At 35.5% G+C, this 22211-nt stretch overlaps 1 protein-coding gene across 2 annotated transcripts in view; it reads right to left on the bottom strand.

Annotated features, from left to right (window-relative positions):
* The window catches only part of DNAJC1 (DnaJ heat shock protein family (Hsp40) member C1), a 108937-nt gene that overhangs the window by 41635 nt on the left and 45091 nt on the right, over window positions 1-22211 (bottom strand). The window contains exons 5-8 of one of the 2 annotated variants that reach the window (XM_066316388.1): window positions 21920-22017; window positions 20760-20853; window positions 11231-11321; window positions 1442-1608 (exon numbers count right to left, since the gene is read on the bottom strand). In XM_066316388.1, coding sequence (XP_066172485.1) covers window positions 1442-1608; window positions 11231-11321; window positions 20760-20853; window positions 21920-22017 — 450 coding nt within the window. The remainder of the gene's footprint in view (window positions 1-1441; window positions 1609-11230; window positions 11322-20759; window positions 20854-21919; window positions 22018-22211) is intronic. The other variant, XM_066316397.1, reaches the window with a different exon arrangement.

Genomic DNA, 22211 nt, shown 5'->3' with positions numbered 1-22211 from the left:
TGTTCACAGAATCACAGAATGCGTAGGTTGGAAGAGACCTTCAAGATCATTGGGTCCAACCCAGCCCTAACACCTCAATTAGATCATGGCACCAAGTGCCACATCTAGTCTCTTTTTAAACACATGCAGGGACAGTGACTCCACCACTTCCCTGGGCAGATTATTCCAGTATTTAATCACTCTTTCCATGAAAAACTTCTTCCTAATAGCCAACCTATATTTCCCTTGACACAGCCTGAGACTGTGTCCTCTCATTCTGTCAGTTGCTGCCCAGAGAAAGAGACCAACCCCCAGCTGTCTACAGCCACCTTTCAGGCGGTTGTGGAGAGTGATAAGGTCACCTCTGAGTCTCCTTTTCTCCAGGCTAAACAACCCCAGCTCCTTCAGTCGTTCCACATATGGCTTGTGCTCCAATCCCCTCACCAGCCTCGTTGCCTCCTCTGGACATGTTCAAGCATCTCAACGTCCTTCCTAAACCAAGGGGCCAGAACTGGACACAGCACTCGAGGTGTGGCCTGACCAGTGCTGAGGACATCTGGAAGGATGGACCTACAACTAGTCTCTGAACACACAACTTCTATATATTTCGTGAGGAGGTGTAAATTCATAGATGCGATAGGCCCAGCCTTATTAAATTTCTGCATTTTCATGGAAATTCAAAGACAGACTCAATTTCTGTCAGAGGGGAAGATGACTTTGGGGATTCAGATGATCAAGCATGCAACCAACCCCACTTCAAACACACCCTTCTAAGTAAGGCAGATTTTCAAGACAGCAGACTAATTTACAATGTTTATTCTCAGTTCCGACGTGAAAATTATACATTTTCAAGCTTGTATGATTTAATAAAATTTAACAGAACACAATTATATTAACTGCCACTAAGAACCCTTATCTCTGAATAGAAAGAACCTTAACAATTGGCCAAAATTGAATTGTTAGAACTGTTCCATGCATCAGATAAAATGCACAAAGTACATAATCAGTTCTATAATCAAAAGATAATACATCTGCATATTACAAAGAGAAGGTGGTTCTTTTTCCTTTGCTTTTCTTTTAATAGAGAAGAATCTATTCTTGCAAGCAAAATGGTATTAACTGCAATTAAGAGAAAGAACCAAGCCTCATACAACTTGACAGCATTATGTTCTACTAATTTCTAGTGAACAAGAATAGTATTTATATTAGAAACCATAGAGAGCTTTCATATGGCTTAATCAACGACATCCTATTATAACAACATTTCCAGCATCATTACACAAATTACATTGAACATTAATATAATTTTTTCTGTTATATCTCTGCCAGACAATTAATACTTCTCTACACTTTCATGCTATTATGAATGTTGCGGTGGTATACACACTATATTCTGTTTTCCAGAGAGGCAAGCAAATGAATCAACATCTAAAATAGATAACATGAAAGATTTTGAACCTACCTTCTTTTTCTGGGTTCTGTTCCTGCCTCCCAACCAATCATCCATCTGTTCTTCAATCTCTTCAATCGAAGTTCCATGATCATAAGATGGTATATATGCACTTGATTCCAGAGCTGTGTACACAGGGAATTCTAATTTTGGTTTCTTGACTTTAGGCTTCTTCTCTTCTATACGAAAGTAAAAAAGAAGAGAAAGTAATGCCACTAGTATTGCAGGCATGCATAAATTCAGAAGCAGGTTTAGCTCCTCAACTCAATCCTATCTTAAAATTTGCACTGAGGAAGCAGCTTCAATTTGTTTGTTTAAAAGAGAAACAGAGTTTTGCATAATAATTTTATTTTTATTGGAAGTAAATAGCAATACAGCCACTTAGCCCCTCTTCCATCTGAACTATGCCTGAAAGGGCCAGATGAGCTTTTTTTACTGCTACACCACTTGGCAAAGAAGATTAGTACAGGTAAAAGCACAGGAGCTGTTAAAAGATTCTGAAGTCCAGCTAGCTTCAGAAAAATTGGCAAAGTTAGAAATTTTAGACAATTCTGTATTACTTTATGGTCAGCTATGCTAAGTAGAAGCTTCTGAGTCAACAGATGGTTTCTCTATTCTCCGATTTCTCCAACCACAAATAGCTCTGTTCTAGCACTTAGACATTTAGGAATATTTAAATGTTGGACCTCATTTCTAACAATGATTTCTTTTCTGCTCTCTGTCCCTCAAATGGTATTAAATGGGAGCAGCAAACTCATGGGAAAGGATGGAAGGACCACAATAACGCCAACCCCAGCACCTAAAAATGCATCCACTATATAAGATGATCTCAAAAGTAAGGTTTAAAATGGACAATTGGCAGAACTTTAGGAAGGACAAGAAGATAAGGAGCAGAAAGAAGCTTGAACACTCAGAAAGCATCCAGAAATCTCAAGTGTGCCCAGTGGGACTCTCCTGTTTCTTCCTCGTTTTCAAAATATGCTGTATTCACAATGACTAAATGCTCCTAAACTGAAAGAGCTGATCTAATATTTCACTGCAACCAAGAGGGAATCTACACTTGATTCCACCTTTTCACTCTCCACTGCAAGTCTTTGTGCTCCTCTCTCTTCTATCGTGTTTCTACAATCATCCAATCACTCAGCAAACTACTTCAATTTCCTAAGCAAGTAGAAAACTACTCTTAATACTCAAACAAATAGAAATGGATCCAAGTCATTTAGAGGTGGTGGCAAGGAAAAGAAGAACCACACTTGCCTGATCAGCTTATCTGCCTTTGCAACCACACCCTAATGCTTCAGAGGAGAAAAATCTGGTTCTCATTGAAACCTTTAAAAAACTCCTAAAGAGGACAGAGGACTATCCCATAGAGCAGAATTTCTTTTCCTAAAAGTATACGTGCAGAAATGGCACAGTGAAAAGACTGCAGATTTGAGAAACTCTAGGAATAGAGTATTTAAGAAATCAATAAAGAGATAGAGAACTGCTTCAAGCCCAAAATGAAAATAACAAATCCAAAATGAACAGAAAAGTCATACAGATCTTGAAAATTAACAGGATGACTGATGAGCTTTTAAACTTTTCACTGTTCAGAGTTTCACTGTACGTTGTTCAGAGACCTGTTTCTAAAAAGAATCTTTACCTGTCAAATTTCAATAAATGAAATATTAAGTTAAAATCTGTATTTGAATTTTTTTTTTAGCATCCCTCTGTAGGGATGTGTAGAAAATACAGTGAAATGACAGATACTCCTCAAAATTAAGTGAAAATCCAAAAGTGTAATACCAGATTTGTCTCACTATGCAGATATTAGTAAAGATAACACAGGTACAAATTTTTTGTCTATTTCAAAAGGTAAATTTTATAATCAAATCACATATATTAACTATTATCTCATTTTACTCCAAAACGGCCATGTATAACATCAAATCCCTTAAGATTTGTACGAATAAGTTACAATAGCTTTACTAACTCTTTACTGCAAAAATTGATACTGGCAAAAATATTCTAGGAAGTTAACTTCAATGACAATTTTCACCACCTTATTTCAATCCCTCAAAACAATCAAGCACACTGTGTGTGTCTGTTCACTCAGAATTACAAAACAGTGGAGACACACCATGACAGTTGGCTTTTCGTATCTTGCACCCCATCAGCTACTGCTTATTAATTTTCCCTCTCAAAATATGCAAATAGTTAAAGTCTGAATGCTTCTAACCAACATTTAAAAATAAGAGCATAGACTGAAATAGGCTCTCACTGTAGGTTTGGAAGTAATTCTGCAACTATTTCCAGAGGACACTGTGCTCCACTTTAAAATGAGGTATTGAAGACAGTATCTAGGCTTTCTTCAGGCAGTTAAGTGACAGAGGAAGACCTAACATAGATAAGACACCCTGCTGTTTACTGACTATCAAAGGAATGAGAAATCCCACCTAGAGAAGATGGCTGTACAACCTCAAACAAGCACTCAACCAGAATTAAAAAAACCTTATCTCTACTGTCTCCCATGCATATACAAAAGGATGAAGGAGTTCAGCATATCTCTTGATACCACAATGGCTGTCATATTGAAATAAAAAAAAATAAATAGAATTGAAGTCACGGCACCTTTGACATAAGGCTCCCAATAACCCATCAAGAACAGTTTCACCTCAGAATTTTCAAAGACTCTTTTTAGAACACAAAAGCACATAAAAGCAGTTTAATGGTAACATCTTAAAGGATTTTAGACAGAGGAAGTTCAGAAGTTATGTTCAGCAGTATGAAGCCTCAACTTAAGGCAGCCAAGAACTGGGGCTCTTTCAAGGGAATATGGAGAAAGCAAAACAGACCACTGGAACTATTTCACCCAAACAAGAGAAGGCCACAGGAGATAGTCAAGAAGAAAACCTCCCTCTTTCATGTTATCTTTTCACTATCAGCAATTCAATTGGCAGCCTAAAAGACACTTCCGACCTGACCAAGCACTTTGGCCTGAAGAGAGTATGGATCAGGTTTTCCAAACACTAGAAGATGCCTAGACAGCTGAATCCTGTATCTCTAAGGCTTGACAGACAGCCAGGAAGTTGGTGCAGCTGCCCACCACTATAACCTAAAGTAAGGATGTGTTTGATTGTGCTGACAGTAGTGACAACTGCTGCTGTGATTCAGTTTTGAAACACAAGTGTTCCCTTAATATTTAGTGTCATTTTCTAATGGTGGTCATTTTAGGCCATCCACTAAACCAGAAAATGCTTTAAAAACACATTTTTCTCCTCCAGTCTCAAATATCGTTTAAATATTGTTACTCACAAATCTAGTTAAAATACAGGAAAAACACACAGAAAAGATTTCCTAGATTCCTCTCAGTTCTGTGACAGAGAGCTCAGTGTCTGCTGGAGACCCAGTCAGATTACAGTGCCCTGTGTGGGCACCAATATCCAGCAAACCTTTACTATAACCAGAGTTACTGGCACTCATAGAACTAAACACAGGGGAGAGAAAACTATCTTGGTTAAACAGGGTGAATGAAAAGCTTACTCTCAGGACTATTTTCTGGGAAGATTGTGTGCTTTAATTGCCAAATTATAGAGTAGTAACTTTTTCAGTCTATAAAATGGAATTTGTTTTTTTGTGTATATAGAATCCAAGATCATAAGCACAATGGAAATTGTTGGATATTCACCCATCCAATCTCAACTGATCAGTATTTTACATGACCCATTAGTTTTGGAGACTTCTAATCCTTTTCAGCAGAAGGAATTTTGTTTTATCATTTCCTGAATTCGTACTGCAAAAATACTAATTTTCTACAAGTATTTTCCACCTTTAGAATGATCAAGTTCTTTTACCAGAAGAATAAAACCAACTGTGTATTTAACAACTTAAGAGTTAAAAAAAGAGAGATGCAGCTATGTCCCCTATGTTTTAACAGTGTATAAACACACCTATTACTGAGATGCACGGACTTTACAGATAACAATTAACTAACTCCCCTAAAGTACAAAATGTTATGTTTCTAAAGGCCTCCAACACTACTCTTTTTCTGGCTATATATTTGACTAGTTTATGGCGCCATGAGCTGGATTTTGAAGTCTGATGAATTACTTGAACATAATCAGACACTTTTGATCTTTCTCATTAGTTCTTCCACCTTGTTAGTACATTAATTTTATCACTGGCCGAATTAATAGTATCTAGCTAATGGTTATTTGCTTTAAGACTGTCAGATAAGGAATCAGCTAGACTTTATGGCCCAAGCGCCATGTAATAAACCAGTGATGCTTTTTCCATAACAAGTATCAGAGGTCCTGCATTTTAAAGTTTTCAGAAAAATTTGTACTGATTTTACACAGTAGCTGATCTATACATAAAGAACTCAGAGAATTTTTCCACAAAAGAAGAGCATCTGCTTAATGGAGGAAGAAATAAAACCAAAACTAAGCACTGAAATTCTGCAAACAAATTTTGACACATCACGTTGTAGCTCCCACTCTCTGGAAGGCTTCTAAGTTCAAAGCATGAACTAGAATTCACAGAAAATACAGTCAAAAGAAGACAGTGATATCTTGAAAATGAAAGAGACAAACTGCCTGATATCTCATGCATTAGTAAGCAAGAAATATGACCACACAAAAAGGTAGACAGCAACCATATTTTTAGCAAATCAGTAACATAGTGCACTGAGATCTTTTTTCAACACAGTTCACTTACCTATGTAACTATGAAAGCATTTGTAGCATTAAAATTTGTTTGTTTGAATTAAACAAATTAAAATTTGTTTGAAAGTATGACAAGAGAAAAATTCACTTACACGTACAATAACACAGATAGAACACAAAGAACCCAGAAATTTGGGAAAAAATTGTACTAAGGTTTTGATAGTCTATTGAAAAAATGGAGCAAATTATTTTCAACATCAATGCAAATACGGGGCTTAAAAAAAGCTTATGCACATATGCTCAAAAAAGTACATATTTCTATACTCAAAGTCAATGGGATTTTATGAATATATCAAGAATTATAGACAGGTATATACATCTTCTGTACTGGGATATACAAGCTACTTTACTTTTGAGCAAACTGACCAAAGACATGCTCAGGGATGAATGCATGTACAAGTAGCTACAAAAAGCTACTCACAAGCTTTTGATGACTTTCATCTTTTTTTCTTAAGATCTGCCCTTCCCAAAACTTCCAATTCCCCCTGAATACAAAAGGGTTAGAAACAAGGCTCCAATATTTGACAACAAGCACATAATGAAGCATGCATGCCTCTCTCAAATGAGCCTCATGCATTATGTTTTTGCAGAATATTTTCCATAAAGTCTGAACCAAGTTTTGTGGGGAGAGCAAGCCTAGTTGAAACAAATGGGAAAAATACACAAGCTTAGAAGTTCAAAATTCTTTCAGTAGGCCTGCCAAAACAATCAGTGATATGGATGATACACAGTTTGCCATAATTAGGCTTCAGAGATAACAATTAAGTGATCAGAACATTCACACCCACACCAACCAAAAACGCGTGCATTGCATAAATTAATTTGTTCTGAACCTGCCTGTCAGCAAATCATTACTGAACAGCCATGTCAACACTGCATTTTGGCAGAGATTAATACTAAACACAGTTACCCAAGATATTTATCAAATATTTGGAAGTAAAAGGGAAGTAACCATCAGTATCGTGCTAGATTCCACAAATTTGGTCCAAATGGTTTACAGTGAAGAGGAAATAGCAAGAAGAATTAGGAACATGGACTGGTTGGTAGTCGGGGTTACAGACAAATTAAGAGCCTTATGCCACACCTGCACTTAGAAAGGACTTTGGGCAAGGAACCACTGATATCAGGGCTTGCAGTTATGGTGGACAAGCAATCTGAAATGAGCTACCAAAGCAATGGGAACTAACATAACCTGTGATTCTGTAACAACCACAGAAGAAACATGATTTTGTAATCAGAAGATGATGAACTTTAGAACATTATATATCAACCCAATACATCTCCAATACTTGTAGATATATTGCAAAACTAAATTGAGTACAGAAGATCCATAGAAATTGAAGGTTCAAGAAAGACTTTACATGAAGAAAACCTGCAGATAAATAAAATCTTTTTAGGCACAGACATGCTAATAATGAACAAGTGAAAGCTAAACCTGGAGAAATTCATATTGAAATTAGAATATAACTATATAATAGCAAAATTAATTATCTGAACAAACCATGAAGAACAGAAGGCATCTCAAAGTTTACTGATCAATGTCATATCTTGAGTAACAAGGAAGCCCAAAGCTGAAATACATCACTGGTACAAGCCAAACAAGACAGGAGAAACAGTATTTTTCACTGATTTTCTCCTGTACGAGTCCAAAATAAACCCATTATACTAAATTACCTAATGATGTCTCCTATCCCTAGTTTTCATGAAACAACATAAATAGCTACCCAAGCAGCATGCTTGTATTCCAAGCTGTCAAGAAAAGGCAACCAACCAAGCCTAACCAAACCTGATCAAATATATTAAAGGTTTCACTACAGCTCCAGATGTTTGGTGGCAGGCACTTGGGTAAGAGTGCTGTAAGATCCTATGGAGAGACATAACTACCACATCATAAAAACCTGACACAAAAAGGCAGCTCATCAAGCAGCCATAGGGCTCATAATTTTATACTTCAGTTAAAGCTTGAATGATGGGAATAAGGAAAAAGCAGAAAAACCCACATACTATTCAACATGGTTTATAACTAGAAACAAAACAGTTTGCTGCCATAGATTGTTCTAGATGCCTTGTACATCATGGCAAGAATTCTGGATTTACAATGCAAATGTATTTTGTAGCTAGGATGCTAGTGAAGAGTTTACCTGCAATACATACTTAGCAGGCATCATTTTTTTAAAAAGGCATATTTTAAATATATGAAATATATGTCAGGGAAAACTAAGAAGAATGGAAAGTAAGTGAACTGCCAAGGAAAAGTACAAAGAAAGAAAAATAGATGTGTTTCTCTCCCAAACGGGACTTTGCTGAAAGAAGTACTCCATGCAAAACCAGCTTGAGAGCTGCTAGAATTTGTCCTGATAACTTCTCAAACCTTGCAATTTAAATTTAAAAACTGAGTGATCTGTCCTGATTGTATGCCTATGTCATCATAGTTTAACAATGCCTATTCAGTGCAGCTAATACCTACTGTACTTTATATCCTATGACTATGAGGAACAGGGCTATCCATTGTGAAAGAACCATTCCCTGATGCAGGGATCACACACATGTGACACGACCAGACAGGGAGAAGTTTGAATAAAGTTTGTTAATTAAAGCATGTCCATCAAAAAAAAAACAACAACAAACTTTTGTGTTCTTACATCTAAACGTGAAAAATGCATCAGAAAATGTAACCTAAACCATTTCTACCATTTCTGCTTCTGTCTCTAAAATACACAGTTCTCTGTAATTCTACAAAACCATATTTCCTAGAAACCTAAAACTGTATTGTAAGTTGCTCTATTTTTGTAAGGTAAAGTTGCTATATTTTATTAAGGTAATAATGACAGTTTTGGGTGGATTGAGAAGTCCTGAAAAAGTGCCAGAAAAATAAATTAAAACTGCATAATATTGACTTACCAAGAAATTATTTTTTCACACTGCTTCCCAAAAATAGAACTTTAATGATATCTCAATACTGTCCTCTCTTTCCTGTTTATCAAGCTATATTTTCCTCCTCCAGTACCATACTCTAGGTTTAGTTCAAGCTGCCTACAGAATACTGCACAGTTTCAGCGGGAAAGCAGACAGACACGGGGGCAAACTAGCAATTAGGGCATGAAAAAACAAGCACTGTAAAACAGCTATTGCTAATCAGCATGAGATATGTTTACTCAATTAAATAGATGGAACCTTTATTATGACCTCGCATCCCAGGGATAGTGTCTAAAATTATGAAGAATGGAGGCAAACAAAAATGCACATTTGGTGATTTACAACCTTTCTATGCTAATTGTGATGTGACAATGCAGAGCAACATAATGCAATAAGCAAATTTAGCAGATGCTTTGCATGCAAGCTTCAGGAAAAAATGATATAATTTTTTTTGCCTACAGTAACATGGATGCATCTCTTGTTCCTCTCTTGGGAGTCTTACTTATTAGAAAAAAACGTAACTGACAGCTCATTCTGCTGCCCAGCTATAGCACTGCTACGGCTGACCAAATAATTCTATGCCAAATCTCAAACTCTGCTAAATTACAGGTGGTGATTCTCAATCCTCCTTGCTCCCTGCCAGCAAGCCTCCGAGGGGAGGGCAGGATGCCAGCCAGTGACACTGCTGAGCACTGGCCCCTGCTCACATGAGTGACACTGGGTCACCTGGCAGACATGGGAGTCACACCGTGGTGCACCCAGCAGCGTGACAGGGGACAGGGTGGTGCTTCTGTGAGAGGTCAGGGGTGACCTGGAAGGCCAAACCTGTGCCTCTCAGGAGTGGGCACTGCTACTGGAGGTAATAACAAAAAAAGTGACTTTCACAACACACCTGGCAGTGGGAAATACTTAAAAGTTCACCCATAGCCTTTCAGTGGCACACAGGAATGTGCATACTATGATTTTAATAACTTTATACTTTCATGTGCACTTCTGTTTTCAAAAACTAGTCCTTTTAAAACAGCAGTTCACAGATTTCAATGAGGAATGCATGCCAGCTATTTCGAACAATGGTAGTACATTACTATCTGACAATTTAACAAGTTTTTAATAACCCAAGTCAAGACCCTTTTCAAGGGCCCATTTTGTGCTAGGTATCTCAAACATAATGGCAGGTCTTCCTAACAAGTATTAAATGCACTATTTTGTAGATTTGGCCTGGGTCCATGATGCTCACAGAGATGCTGAATGTTACCCATTTTCCCAAAATAGATTCAGCTACAGATAAGTTGGGAATTATTGCTGGAACTGGATCTCTTCACTGATTTTACAAAATTAAGCTATTTTGTAAATATAAATAATGCAGCTGTATTTTAAGTACCTAAAGGCTTCTGCTTACTCCAAGCTACAAAATTATCACAAAGCACTCAATGCACTTGTCAGAATAAAGGAACTTAAAAGCATGCGCTTATGTACAGTAAATAAAGCAAGCACGCACATACAAACACGGACAAAAAACTGTTAAAGTTGTCTTCAGAAGAGGGTAAGTTGAATCATTCTCAAAAGCAAATAAGTGAAAGAAGAACAGAAAAGTCACCTATAATTTATTCTGAATACTTCATTAAAGGAAATGTTAATTACCTTCTCTGGTCTTTTTTGTAAGAGTATAAAAACTTTAAAGCATTTATTTCAACAATAGCATAAATCCATCTGAAGTCTGCATCCATGCTTTTGGAAATTCAAATTATTGTCACTTTATCACAAAAAACTCAATATGCACAAAAGAATTATTAAACACATTATTAAAAAAATATACAAACAACAAGAAAACAAGAATACAAAAATGCCCAAAAACTCAAGAGGTCACTTCTGAACACGTATAGTGCATTTGAGATCTTCCCCTCATTAAAGGGGAAGATCTCCAATAAAAAAGTAACACTTCTAGCAAGGTACTTTCCTCTTGCTACAATCTAATTGACCATCTGAGTTGTATATTCCTACAGGAACAAACCAGCAAACCTACTGCAAAATTAGACACAAAATTAAAAGGTTATTTAAATTTAACAGCAGTAGATATAAAACATGTATTTTAGAAGATTAAAAAAATGTTTGTTCACATACATCCAATGTAGAAGGTATATTTATTACATCTTTGCTTATTAAGACAGTGGTAAAAACTCACTCTGAAGGGTTTCAAGTTCAGCCTTAGCCAGGGCATCTTCTTTCGCCTTCATTTTTGTTTCTTTATATTCTACATATAATTGTCTGGCATCCTTTAAGAAAATGTTGCAATGGCATTAGCATCCTTATACAAACAAGTAATTGCAATGGCTCTGTTTTAAGTTCTTAGTTAACCTCACAAAAAAAAAAAAAAAAAAAAAAAAGGAAAAAAAGATATATTTGTTTCCTTGAGTTACAGCAATTTTCAGTCTATAATATAGAATTTGTGCAATAATGGCTCAAATGTAATAGCATTGATATTCTAGACTATGATGTTCATTGACAACCTGAAAAGCAAAATGGTTAGAGAAACTACCTACAGCTTTACAGAGCCCATAGACCCACTTTGGTCAAATCAGCAATCTGGAAGTTCAAGGGAGAAAGAGATGTTTTTAATTAGAGTAGTGTGTGCAGGGACAAAGGCAACTGCTAGGCACCAATCACCTTAATGTCAGCTCATTAAGGTAGCGCTAGCTGCATGTGCCAACTTGTTCCCCCTTCTTTTTTAAACCAACTTCTACGTTGCTATTAAAGTGTTGAAAATATGCTTTCTTTTCCTCCAAGAATTAGATTCTAATCTGAAATCTATAAAGCAAATGTACCATAAAACTAGAAGTCCTGTCACACATATATCACAATAAGGTATACCTTTCCAAAATCTGATGAATGAGTAATTACAGATTTCTGTTGAAAGCTTTCCAATATGAACAACCAGATAGCTGAAGTAAGAAATATGGAGAGTTTTCTTACTCTCACCAGTTTAAGAGATTTTTATGCTAATTCAAAAACAAGGACTCCATAACAGAAATGCTGAAATAGAGAAATTGTTATTTATCTTTATGAGGCATGCAAGAATGTCTATTGTATTACATAAAAATTAATTACAGTATTAGAGAGATCTAATCTTAGATCTTTTTACCCAAAAATACTTTTTGGTGTTATTACACTAACAGTACCACTTTTTACACGTAAACGGTAATTTAAATTTGAATGCAGAATGTATTGTAAAATGGTAGTAAATATTTTTTATAATTTCAGCTGTATTTAAACCAAACCTGGTATCATCAACATGAAATTGGACACCTTAAAGAAATCTTGAAAAGAAAAATCTGAGCTAAGCAGTCATTATTGCTGACTCTAATGGTAGAAATCATCCCGTTCCCCCTGCAAAGATACAAGAGTTGTTCATGTTCCAGCTGCATCCACCCTTTCAAAGCTACTTGAAGGAGGCTGGAAAGCACATGACAGGAATCATGACCAAGCTCTGAGCAGAACTTTGTAGTGGTTTAGAGACATCTCATAGACACAGGTCAGCATGCTTGAAGAACAACTCTTGACATATTCCCACAAAAGAACAGTAAAGTTTCACCTCGTTCCAAAATACCTCTTCTTACTCTCTATTTTTTTTTCAACTGGGTACAGGAAATAGAAAGTTGGGGTTTTTTGCCAGTTTTATGTAGGAAATCTCTGTATACAAAAGTACTTTTAAAGGGTTTATGGTACTTTTTTGCTTCTGGAACATAACAGAAGAGAGCATCTCATGCTAATAGTTCTAGGATTGTGAAAAAGGGGTATTTTAAAGTAGAGTTGTGGCTAAAAAAGGTGTAATTACAGGAGGACTAGCATTAACAGCAGACATGTAGGCTTTGAGGAGACATATTTGAATTACAAAATTAGGATCAGCACTGGTTCTCTTTTTGGTTTACCTGAAAAAAGAACTCCCTACCACACTGGAAACTTTCCTAATACTCCTAAGGTTTGGCCCTCTTGCAAAATTAGGAAACAGAAACAGACATAAATGCAATAGTTAATTTCTGCTGAGTTTGAGACATTTGGGTTGTGTGGCACACACAGGACTCAGACTTACGGATATCCCAAAAACGATTTTGTTTAAGGCTATGATTTCAAAATGGCTACAATTAACTGGCATTTAAATTTAACCCATTTGACACTGAAAGCCAATATTTGATGCTAAATTCTGGTGTAAAATCCATTATTGCTTGTGGGATCTCCAGACAGCAGGCACTAGGGGGTAACTGTCAATCTCTCCAGCACGTCAATCACAGAACAATTGGAAATGTGGCTCAGATGAAAATGAGACACAATAGCTGAACAACAAAGAAAACTAGTCAGAAGCACGTAAATGAAATTTGGTAGTATTGTTGCTTTATAGATATAGAATGGATTATCACTACAAATGGAGTAATATGCAGGTAACAAAGGCAGCATCAGTCTTTCATCTTATCAGTAAGATTATTATGGCTAGTACCATAATAACAAAAAAACCCGAGGAAACTGCACATTTTGAAGCATACACAAATGTATACATGTAAAGAATAGCAAAGAAAAAAAAACAACAAAAGGCTTTACTCAAAATGGATTTTGAAGATTTGAAAATCAAATCCTTCCCACAAAAAAAAAAAAAAAAAAAAAAAAGAATGGCTCTACAGGTTGTAAAGAAAAATTAAAAGCATACCTGAGTTAAAGACTTTAACCACAGACACAAATTTTATGCGTATCAGACCTTATAGGACAAAATGAAAAAAACACTGGAAAACCATTTAACATAGAAGTTCTTTAAGGAAAACTTCTGCCTTAATGTAAATAAGCCCCTTTCAATTTACTCTTCATTAGCTTTCAATCAGTCTAAACAGGACTATTTGATTTCAAGAATATTCAGTTTTGGTAGTGTAAGTATTTCAAAATAGATTTATGCTCAGAGTTTTTACTTTTCCAAAGTGATATATTTCAAACAGTCATTTTGTCTCAATACAAGTATTTTAGGGCCCTAAAGACACTGACAATCTCTCCCAATCTAATGCTCCTTTCCCCATGATTCAGTAATGATTTTATAGCTCAAAACATGAACATTTTATATTTAATGTATACTTCACCTTCCAGTGTAATAGACATAAGAAAAGCAATATTTTTGTACTTCTGGGGTGGAAAGATACAGAGAAAATAGACACAAATACAAAGCTTGGAAAGTTATAACTAAAACCTCACCTTACCTAATCAGAAATATATTCTTATTTGCAGGAGTTAAAGAAGTTTTCAAAAAAAAATAATCAAAACAAATACTTTATTTCTTCTCATCATTAAAGCAGTATAACAGGTAATTAGTTAAACATAAAGAATAAAGATGCTAGTTTATTATGCTATAAATTAAAATAAATACTTTCCAAAAAGAACAGAATGAAAAAAGAATGTACTGGAAATGCAAAATTCTGCTATGCTATTAGTATTTCTAAATTATATTTAAACTGCCATATATAGGAAAGTCCTGTGATTACCCTCACATTTAATCATAAATAAGAATGAAGAATACTGAAAAATTCTTGAAAATATTGTTTCTCTCTTTACATTGGTATAATCTCATGTTATTAAATTGAGATTGCCCAGAGAAAGCTGAGCCTGAGTTGTGCAAAAATACAGAAATTCCTGATACTGAACTTTCCAGGATTTCTTTCCTTTGTTTGTTTTAGGGTTTGAGGTCTTGGTTGGGGTTTTAGATGTTTTTTTTGTTTGTTGCTTTTAAACCAAGAGATACAGGGTTTATTCAAACTGTACTAATTCTGGAAGAAAAAACTTCCATTCTGAGTCAAACTCAGTCATTTCAGCTTCTCCTTGATTTTTGGGGAGGGTGATGAGGCTTTGTTGGTTTGTTTGCTTTGTGGTTTTTGGGTTTTCGTTGTTTGGGTGTTTTCCCCTCCAGTAAAAATTAAATCCTCCTGGCTTGCTGGTCTACCTCAAAAGAAACTGGAGATTAGGAGAAAGCAAGCAAACAACTTGAAACAACTTGCTGTGTGGAATCTTCATTTCAGATTTTGTGATAGAAACACCTCACATTTTAATTCTTTGGGCAAGGGACTAATATAAACAGAATTCACAGTTAACTGAAAACATTCTCACAAGCATACCCAAAATCAGTATACTTAAATAATTTTCTTTGGACTAATTTTTGTTAAATAAAAACATAAATACTTTCAGGGAGCTATTGAACCAAGTTTTTGTCTCTTTGACTACAGTATTATTGTATGCAATTTATATTAGAAAGAAAGAAAAATAGAGGTAAATTAAATTTATTCCACCATCCAACCTTCAATTTGCTATTTCTATGCAATAAAAATTCCAACCATTACACCACAGCAAAAATACTCTTTGGATAGGGTTATGAACTAGTGCTATCAATGTGTTATGGTAAGAAACAGTGTTTAAAAAAGAGTTGAACCTTATGATTTATACTTCTCTTTGGCATTTTTACCTCTTTGCCCAAGGGCAATCTAGTAAACAAATAGGAATTACATTACTTCCTCTTTTATAATCAAAAAATCATGCTTTCCCTGTAGAATAATCCCAGGTGTGGGGAGGCTCTTCAACTGTGTACAGCCCGTGGGCAGTTGTGGCTGCTTCCCAAGCCTGGGCGCACCATGTGACCAGCATCTGGCTGTGCCACTGCAGCCTCTGCTGGAAACTCCACATGCCCCGTGGTGAGACAAAGGCAGCCAGAATGGGAAACAGTGGTCAGGGCTGCAAGGCCTCTCTGGGATCCATTTCACACCCCATGAAGCCTCGTACCACAGCAGACCAGTGGCAATAATTGAGAGCCAGTATTGCCTCCTACACACGAGCCACTCACATTCATGTGGTAGGACATGTAGACTTACAGTAAGAGATATAAAGAAGCTGCCACAGCGCTGCAGGCAATTAAAAGCAAATTTCTTAACTGTCCTACATTTATTTAAAACTTCTAGTGTTTTTGCAGCACATTTTCACTCCAGAGCCTCAAGCAGCACCCTGTTAGACATAAATTATTTTTGCTCTCTTGCATACACTCAGAATACTTGTTTTACCATCCACTCTCCTCTGACCTGCTTCTAAGCTTCTAATTGACCTCAGGGTCAAGAGCTTCATCCTTACTTTGGTTCTCCCAACAGCTGCGAAATAGCAAGAAACAGAGCAAATGGGCAATCACTCGTGCCACACATCCTGCAATTGCTCGCTCCCCACAAATTATACCAACATTGGTGCTGTACAGTAAATTGGAACATGTCAAAACCCTCAAACCCCTGTAAAGCTGGGAAATAGAGAGATATTTAACCTTACTGACTTGAATAAATCCTTTTTTTAAAAAAATATTTTTAAGGCATATGTTATTAAATGCAATAAATTTTGTTTCAATCTCACACCATTTTATATGAAGTCACATGTGAAGACAGAAACAACCCACAAATACATTTGCTGACCTAATCAAATCTTGCTTGAAAGTTAACCTGCCAAAGGAGATGCCCTGCTGGCAAAGCCTCTTGAGTTTAATGACACATTGCCAATCCGTTTAAGGCCAAAGCTGAACCATCTCTAAACAGGTGTTGAATTGTGATCACGGATTAAAAGAAAACCTGAGGAAAAAATGCCAAGAAATTAAACACCTCTGGGTCACTAGTTTGAATCTATTCCAGACTACTAAATCAGCTACAGTAATTACCATCTGGTAGTCTACATAAAAAATAAATTACTGGCTTTTTTGTTTTAATTCACTTTGTGCTACACAAAGGTCTTTATAAACACAAGTTTCAATTGTAATTGAAAGCTTTCTTGATAATCTCACTAGGTTATACCCAGTGCAACTATGTACTGAGCTCAAACTGCCTTCTCATAACTGGTGAGCCACCAGTTCTCCCAGCAGCTCACTGCAAGGGTGGAAGGAAACTTTATTTTTTTAACAAGAAACCATTTCTGTCCGAAATAAACAAAAATGCTTTCTGCTCCATTGCCCTCAGGACAACAGCAGGCTCATAATTCAGTTGGTGTAAAAATAGAGACATTCACTGCTAAACTTCACCACATCGGTGTGGAGGGAAAGTTGACAGGACCACTAAGAAACATGCCTATCTTCTGTTTTTTGAAGGAAAAATTTTGTGAAGAATAATTAAAAACATTTTTCAAAAAGACCACTTTTCTTATGTCCAAACATCCAAAAAAACCACTCTCTAGTCAGCAGGTTTTGGAATAAACTGCAATTTACTTATGGCAGTTCTCCCTCAAAACATAAGCACTCTTAACTGTCTGGTCTGTATTACACACACAATTTGAACTGAAATTCTTGCACACTACATGTAGCTTGTTTATTTCATTCTAAGAAGAAATTTCAGTTTCAATAAGCATTTTAATTGAGTTTCTGGGGGTTCTTCCCCCCCCCCTTTTTTTTAAATGCATTGTCTCTTTTTCAGGTCATTCTCATGAAAGTGTTAACTAAAATGGCCTTAGAAACAATTTTCATGCTTTTTCTATTTTTTTTCTTATCTTACATTACAAGAATTAAACTTGGTAATAGGCAATGTAATTTACACTCCACTTAGTGTTTCTTTCGCAGCACACATATTTGATTTATGATGCATTTTATGTATTTTTCTCCCTTTGCTTCTTCAGACAAACTTTAAAATGCTGTTTTCACTCCTAAACTTAACCAAACTCAATGTGTGGATATAAAAAAACTATGTAGTTTCTCTCAAAATGCAATTGGCAACAGTTTAATAAACCTGCTTATTTTCTTAGTTTCTCTCATCCTCCCCTCACACATTTTCCTTCCAGTTTCTTGACATAAAATGCAGGCTACAAAAAAATGGCATAGGCCATCACAAGGGCAAGCAAACAAAGCATTTTTCTTCAGTGAAGGCCCACCTTAATTATTTTAAGTGCCTCCTTCTGAAATCTGACATTTTGAAGGAGGAAGGGAAGTAGGAGAAAGACACTCAATTGGATAAATGAGAGCCAGGCATGAGCAGAAGCTCAGCAACCTGAATCCTCAGACACAGCTGTTCCAAGAAGAATATTCACATTAACTACAGAGATAGATGCTAAGTAAAAAAAAAATCAATACAAGAAGGGCTAAAAAGTTTTATTTGTTGCTATTGTTGTTATGATGTTATGTTTTATTTGTTTTGGGTTGGTTTTCTTTATGAAGTTTCCTCTGATGAATAACTTGTGTCTGTTACAGGCAGGTGCTTCTGTTTCATTAGTTTGAGGAAACAGTTCAGCTGTTTTACTGGCAGGGCTTTGAAAAACTCAGTGACAGAGCAACATTCAGTTAAAAACATTGCTAACTCTTCCCCTTTCCTGCCCCAAACACAGTTCATTTAAATACGAATGCATTTTTACAAGTTAATCTACAATTGGATTAATTGCAGCTGAATGACAGATTTTGAAAATGAGTTGTTGGCTCTTAAACGACTGGAGAAATCATTTAGATTAAAACAATAAACAGCTAAAATCTCTAGCATCCATCCTGATATCAACCACTTGCAATATCACACATAACAATACTCAGTATCTGTAGGATCCTTCATCTTCTGCCTTAGTGGTTTTAGTTATATTAAAAGCATTAAGTACCCTGAAATCTCAAACCTGTGTATCACTAAAGAAAAAAACACTCAGATTTCAAACAAGACCTCTGTACTACAGTATAATCTTACAAGTACACATAACTTTTTGCTCCGTGTTAGTCATTAAGGCAGACCTTGCCAAAATGTTAGATATACATCAAAATCAGAAAGAACCCAGAGGTCTCTCTGTCAAGGTAGTTGCAACATACCAGGTATCTTTTCAACTGTCATTCCAGAACACAGCTCCAACATGAGGTCATTGCTGCTCTTACGCTCTACAGAGGAGGTGATATTTCTTTAAGTATTGTTAACTAATAAATAATAAGCTACAATAATTTATTTCAGTCACCTGAAGTCCTGGATAGTTTTAACATTGGAGATTATTTATGGTTTATTGCATTTTAACTCATGTAACTAGCGGGTCATGTTAAATAACAACCAAACAAACCCTGTAGTTAAGCAGCAGTGTCATTTATAAGTGGGCCAATTTACTCTAGAACCTCTCTTTCTTTCCTTCCTCTTTGCCTTCCTGCTCTGAATTCCCCTATAACACGCTTCCCCTGCCACCAGACCCCTGCTTGATGGTCTCCAATTTTCCAGGAGTTATTGGACAGCTTTTTTTTCCAGTACTATTAATTTAATGGAATAGGAATCCAAAGAAGGGCTAAGTTTTACAAAGCATGAAACATCACTTTTGTTGGCTCTTTTCTGCCAATTCTGACAGGTATAGGAGATGCTTTTTGAACAGCAAACCTGAAACCTGTTATACTGACATAAAACTATCCTAATACAAATAAAAACTATAGGAAGCTCATAAGAAGTCCTAATTTTAAATTATTCACTAGTCTTACTATATTATGTGGGTTTTTTTAAATTTTGCAATTAAAGCAAAAGGGAAAGTACTATAATTATGAATTAAGATTCAAAAATGCAGCAACAGAGTTTGCTGGCCCTAATTATTTTCTATCTGACTCACCTTGATGAGGAATGAACATCAAAGCTTAATTTGGACACAACAGTTGATTAAGCATAATCAACCTGCTTTACAAACTTGCAAAAAGAAAGTTTTTTTTTAATAAAAAAGCCCCAAAGTCCTGATGAAAATTTTAAGAGAGAGAGAGATTAACTTTTGCCTCTGTTTGTAGGAAAAGCTAAAGGCTATAAAAATAGATGCTGGAAAACCAGGCATTACTGCATTTATAGCTTTCACAAAGGTTTAAATAAGAGAGTAGGAGTTATAACTATAGCTTGTTTCTAGCTTGAACACAGACAAAACCCAAACACTGATGCCATTTCTACTCTTCTACTTCTAAATTAACACTCCATACTTCAGTAAACCAAAGTAAAGTCTACCTCATCTTGCCTGATCCATATTATCAATCACAAAGGTATTATAAACAAAACAGCATATTTAAAGAAGATGCAAAGAAAGAGCAGGTGATATTAAAAAAGTTATTCTGATAATCAATCCGACAATACCTCCATTGGTTGAAAACCAGCTAGATTTTGCAGTTTATATAGTGTTAGCTTAAAACACAATTACTGTGAGCAAGCCTACCACTTTGATGTTTATAAATTACAACCATACCTTTGTAATTTGACCTCAGCAATTTCAGGTATCAATCTGTATCATTATCCAGTGAATTAAAGAAAGAAACTGTCACAAAAAGTAATTTCACTGTTACCCCAAATTTAAATGGCATATTAAAATTTTCTATGAAAGTACAGCATCTGCTGATTTGAGATTAAAGTACTTTTGTTAACATCACTTAAAAAACATTGCTATTTCTAATTAGATGGATATATATCACCCCTCTCCCAATCATTTTTTCTTGTAGTTTTGCCTAACAGAAACTGCTTTCCTAGGTTGTTAAGATTAATATGCATTTAAATACATTCTTATTTCCATGAACTTATGATATCAAATTTGCCTCCAAAGAGTAATTTCTTTTTATATTTATATATATATATATATATATATATATATATATATATATATAATGTGTTTGAGCCAAAAAATTAATTAAGAACAAGTGCTACACATCTGATTATGCATAATAACACCATCAAGAAAAATTAAGTAATACAATTTAACATCATTATTGTTACCTGGAATAACTGAGGTAAAGCTTTCACTGTGAGACAGAACCATATTCCCAGCTTGCATGGAAGTAAGTCATGCCATTGTGGTTTGTCCAGTACCCTGCAGTCAAATAAAATTGTAGGTTTTTCATTATTGCCACACAATCTCTAAGCCAGAACTTTCCCATTATCTTTTAAGATGATTAGCACTTGTCAACTCCCATAAAAATGTCTAACTATGTAATAATAAAGATACATATTTTGAATTAAATTTTTAAATGTAACAGCTAACTTCTAATAATTTCTGTATTTTGATCTCCTAAAAAGACTTTTCTTCAAGAAAACAAATTCACAAACCACACAATCACTTTAGTTTAGATAAAAAAAAAAAAAAACAAACCAAAAAACCACTCAAGCCTCAATCAAGTGTTCACAAGTGCTGACAACCAGATATGAAGACTGTAGCATAAACAAAACAATACATAAAAATTAATGTCATTTGCAGTTCACTGGAGCATTACTCACTGATGTCATCAAGAAAGACGACAGGCAGAATGGTCTCTGATCTCCATCCCTCATTGATCCAGTTCATGCCCCTGCTGTGTGAACTATTTAAACCCTTTATTTCTTTCTATGAATCAATAGAAGAAATAGTGGTATCTTTTGGAGTGTCCTGAAAGTCACTATTTCCCTATGTGTTCCTTGACAAACAATGTGTTAGAAGCCTTTACCAACACGCTCATTTTTAAGTTAATCAGATAAAAAGCATTTAATCAGACAAGCATTAAAACCCCATAAAAACTCCTTGCCTGGAATAGCAATAAATTAAAGCTCGAATAAATTGAAATTTGTTAACTGTAATCAAAAGCAAAAACCCTTAAAGAGGGAAAAAGTTCTAAAATCAACTTATAGAAATAATATCCTTTCATGAGACAGATGCCTTTAATTCAGATGCCTTAATCTCTCAATGATTATTGATCTGCTGAATAAACACCACGTGTTTATTTACAAATCCAAACATGAAAACACATCTACACTAGCACACTTTGTATCAGCAGTGGCTGTTACTACAAATACAGTTCTTTTTCTCACAGAGTGTTTCAAAGACGCAAAAAGAAAATGAGAGAACTGTATCAGCAGCTGACAGAATGTTTTAAAATGCAGAAAACAAGAGAGTTCTTCCCCACCTTTCATTTTTGTCTAGAGCAGCAAGTTTGGCTTCATCTGTACTCCTGCCGCCTGTTTTTTTCTTCTTTTCTCTCTTTTTTCTGCTGAGCAGTTCATCCTTGATGTAGAAAGAACTACGGTTACAGGTTATCATTAGCATGTAAACCACAAATGTTACTGGGACTCCTCTGTGAAGGGTAAACAGTAGAGTAGCATTTATGCAAATGGATCTGGGGTCCTACATGATTAAGTAAAATGATCTATCTTAACAATAACTGTTGCCATGGCATCCAGTCTTTAAACACACATGAA

This window comes from Sylvia atricapilla, chromosome 1 (assembly GCF_009819655.1).
Source record: "Sylvia atricapilla isolate bSylAtr1 chromosome 1, bSylAtr1.pri, whole genome shotgun sequence".
Lineage (NCBI taxonomy): Eukaryota > Metazoa > Chordata > Aves > Passeriformes > Sylviidae > Sylvia > Sylvia atricapilla.
The sequence above is the reverse complement of the archived record's forward strand: the minus strand, read 5'-3'. Positions and strand labels throughout refer to the sequence as shown.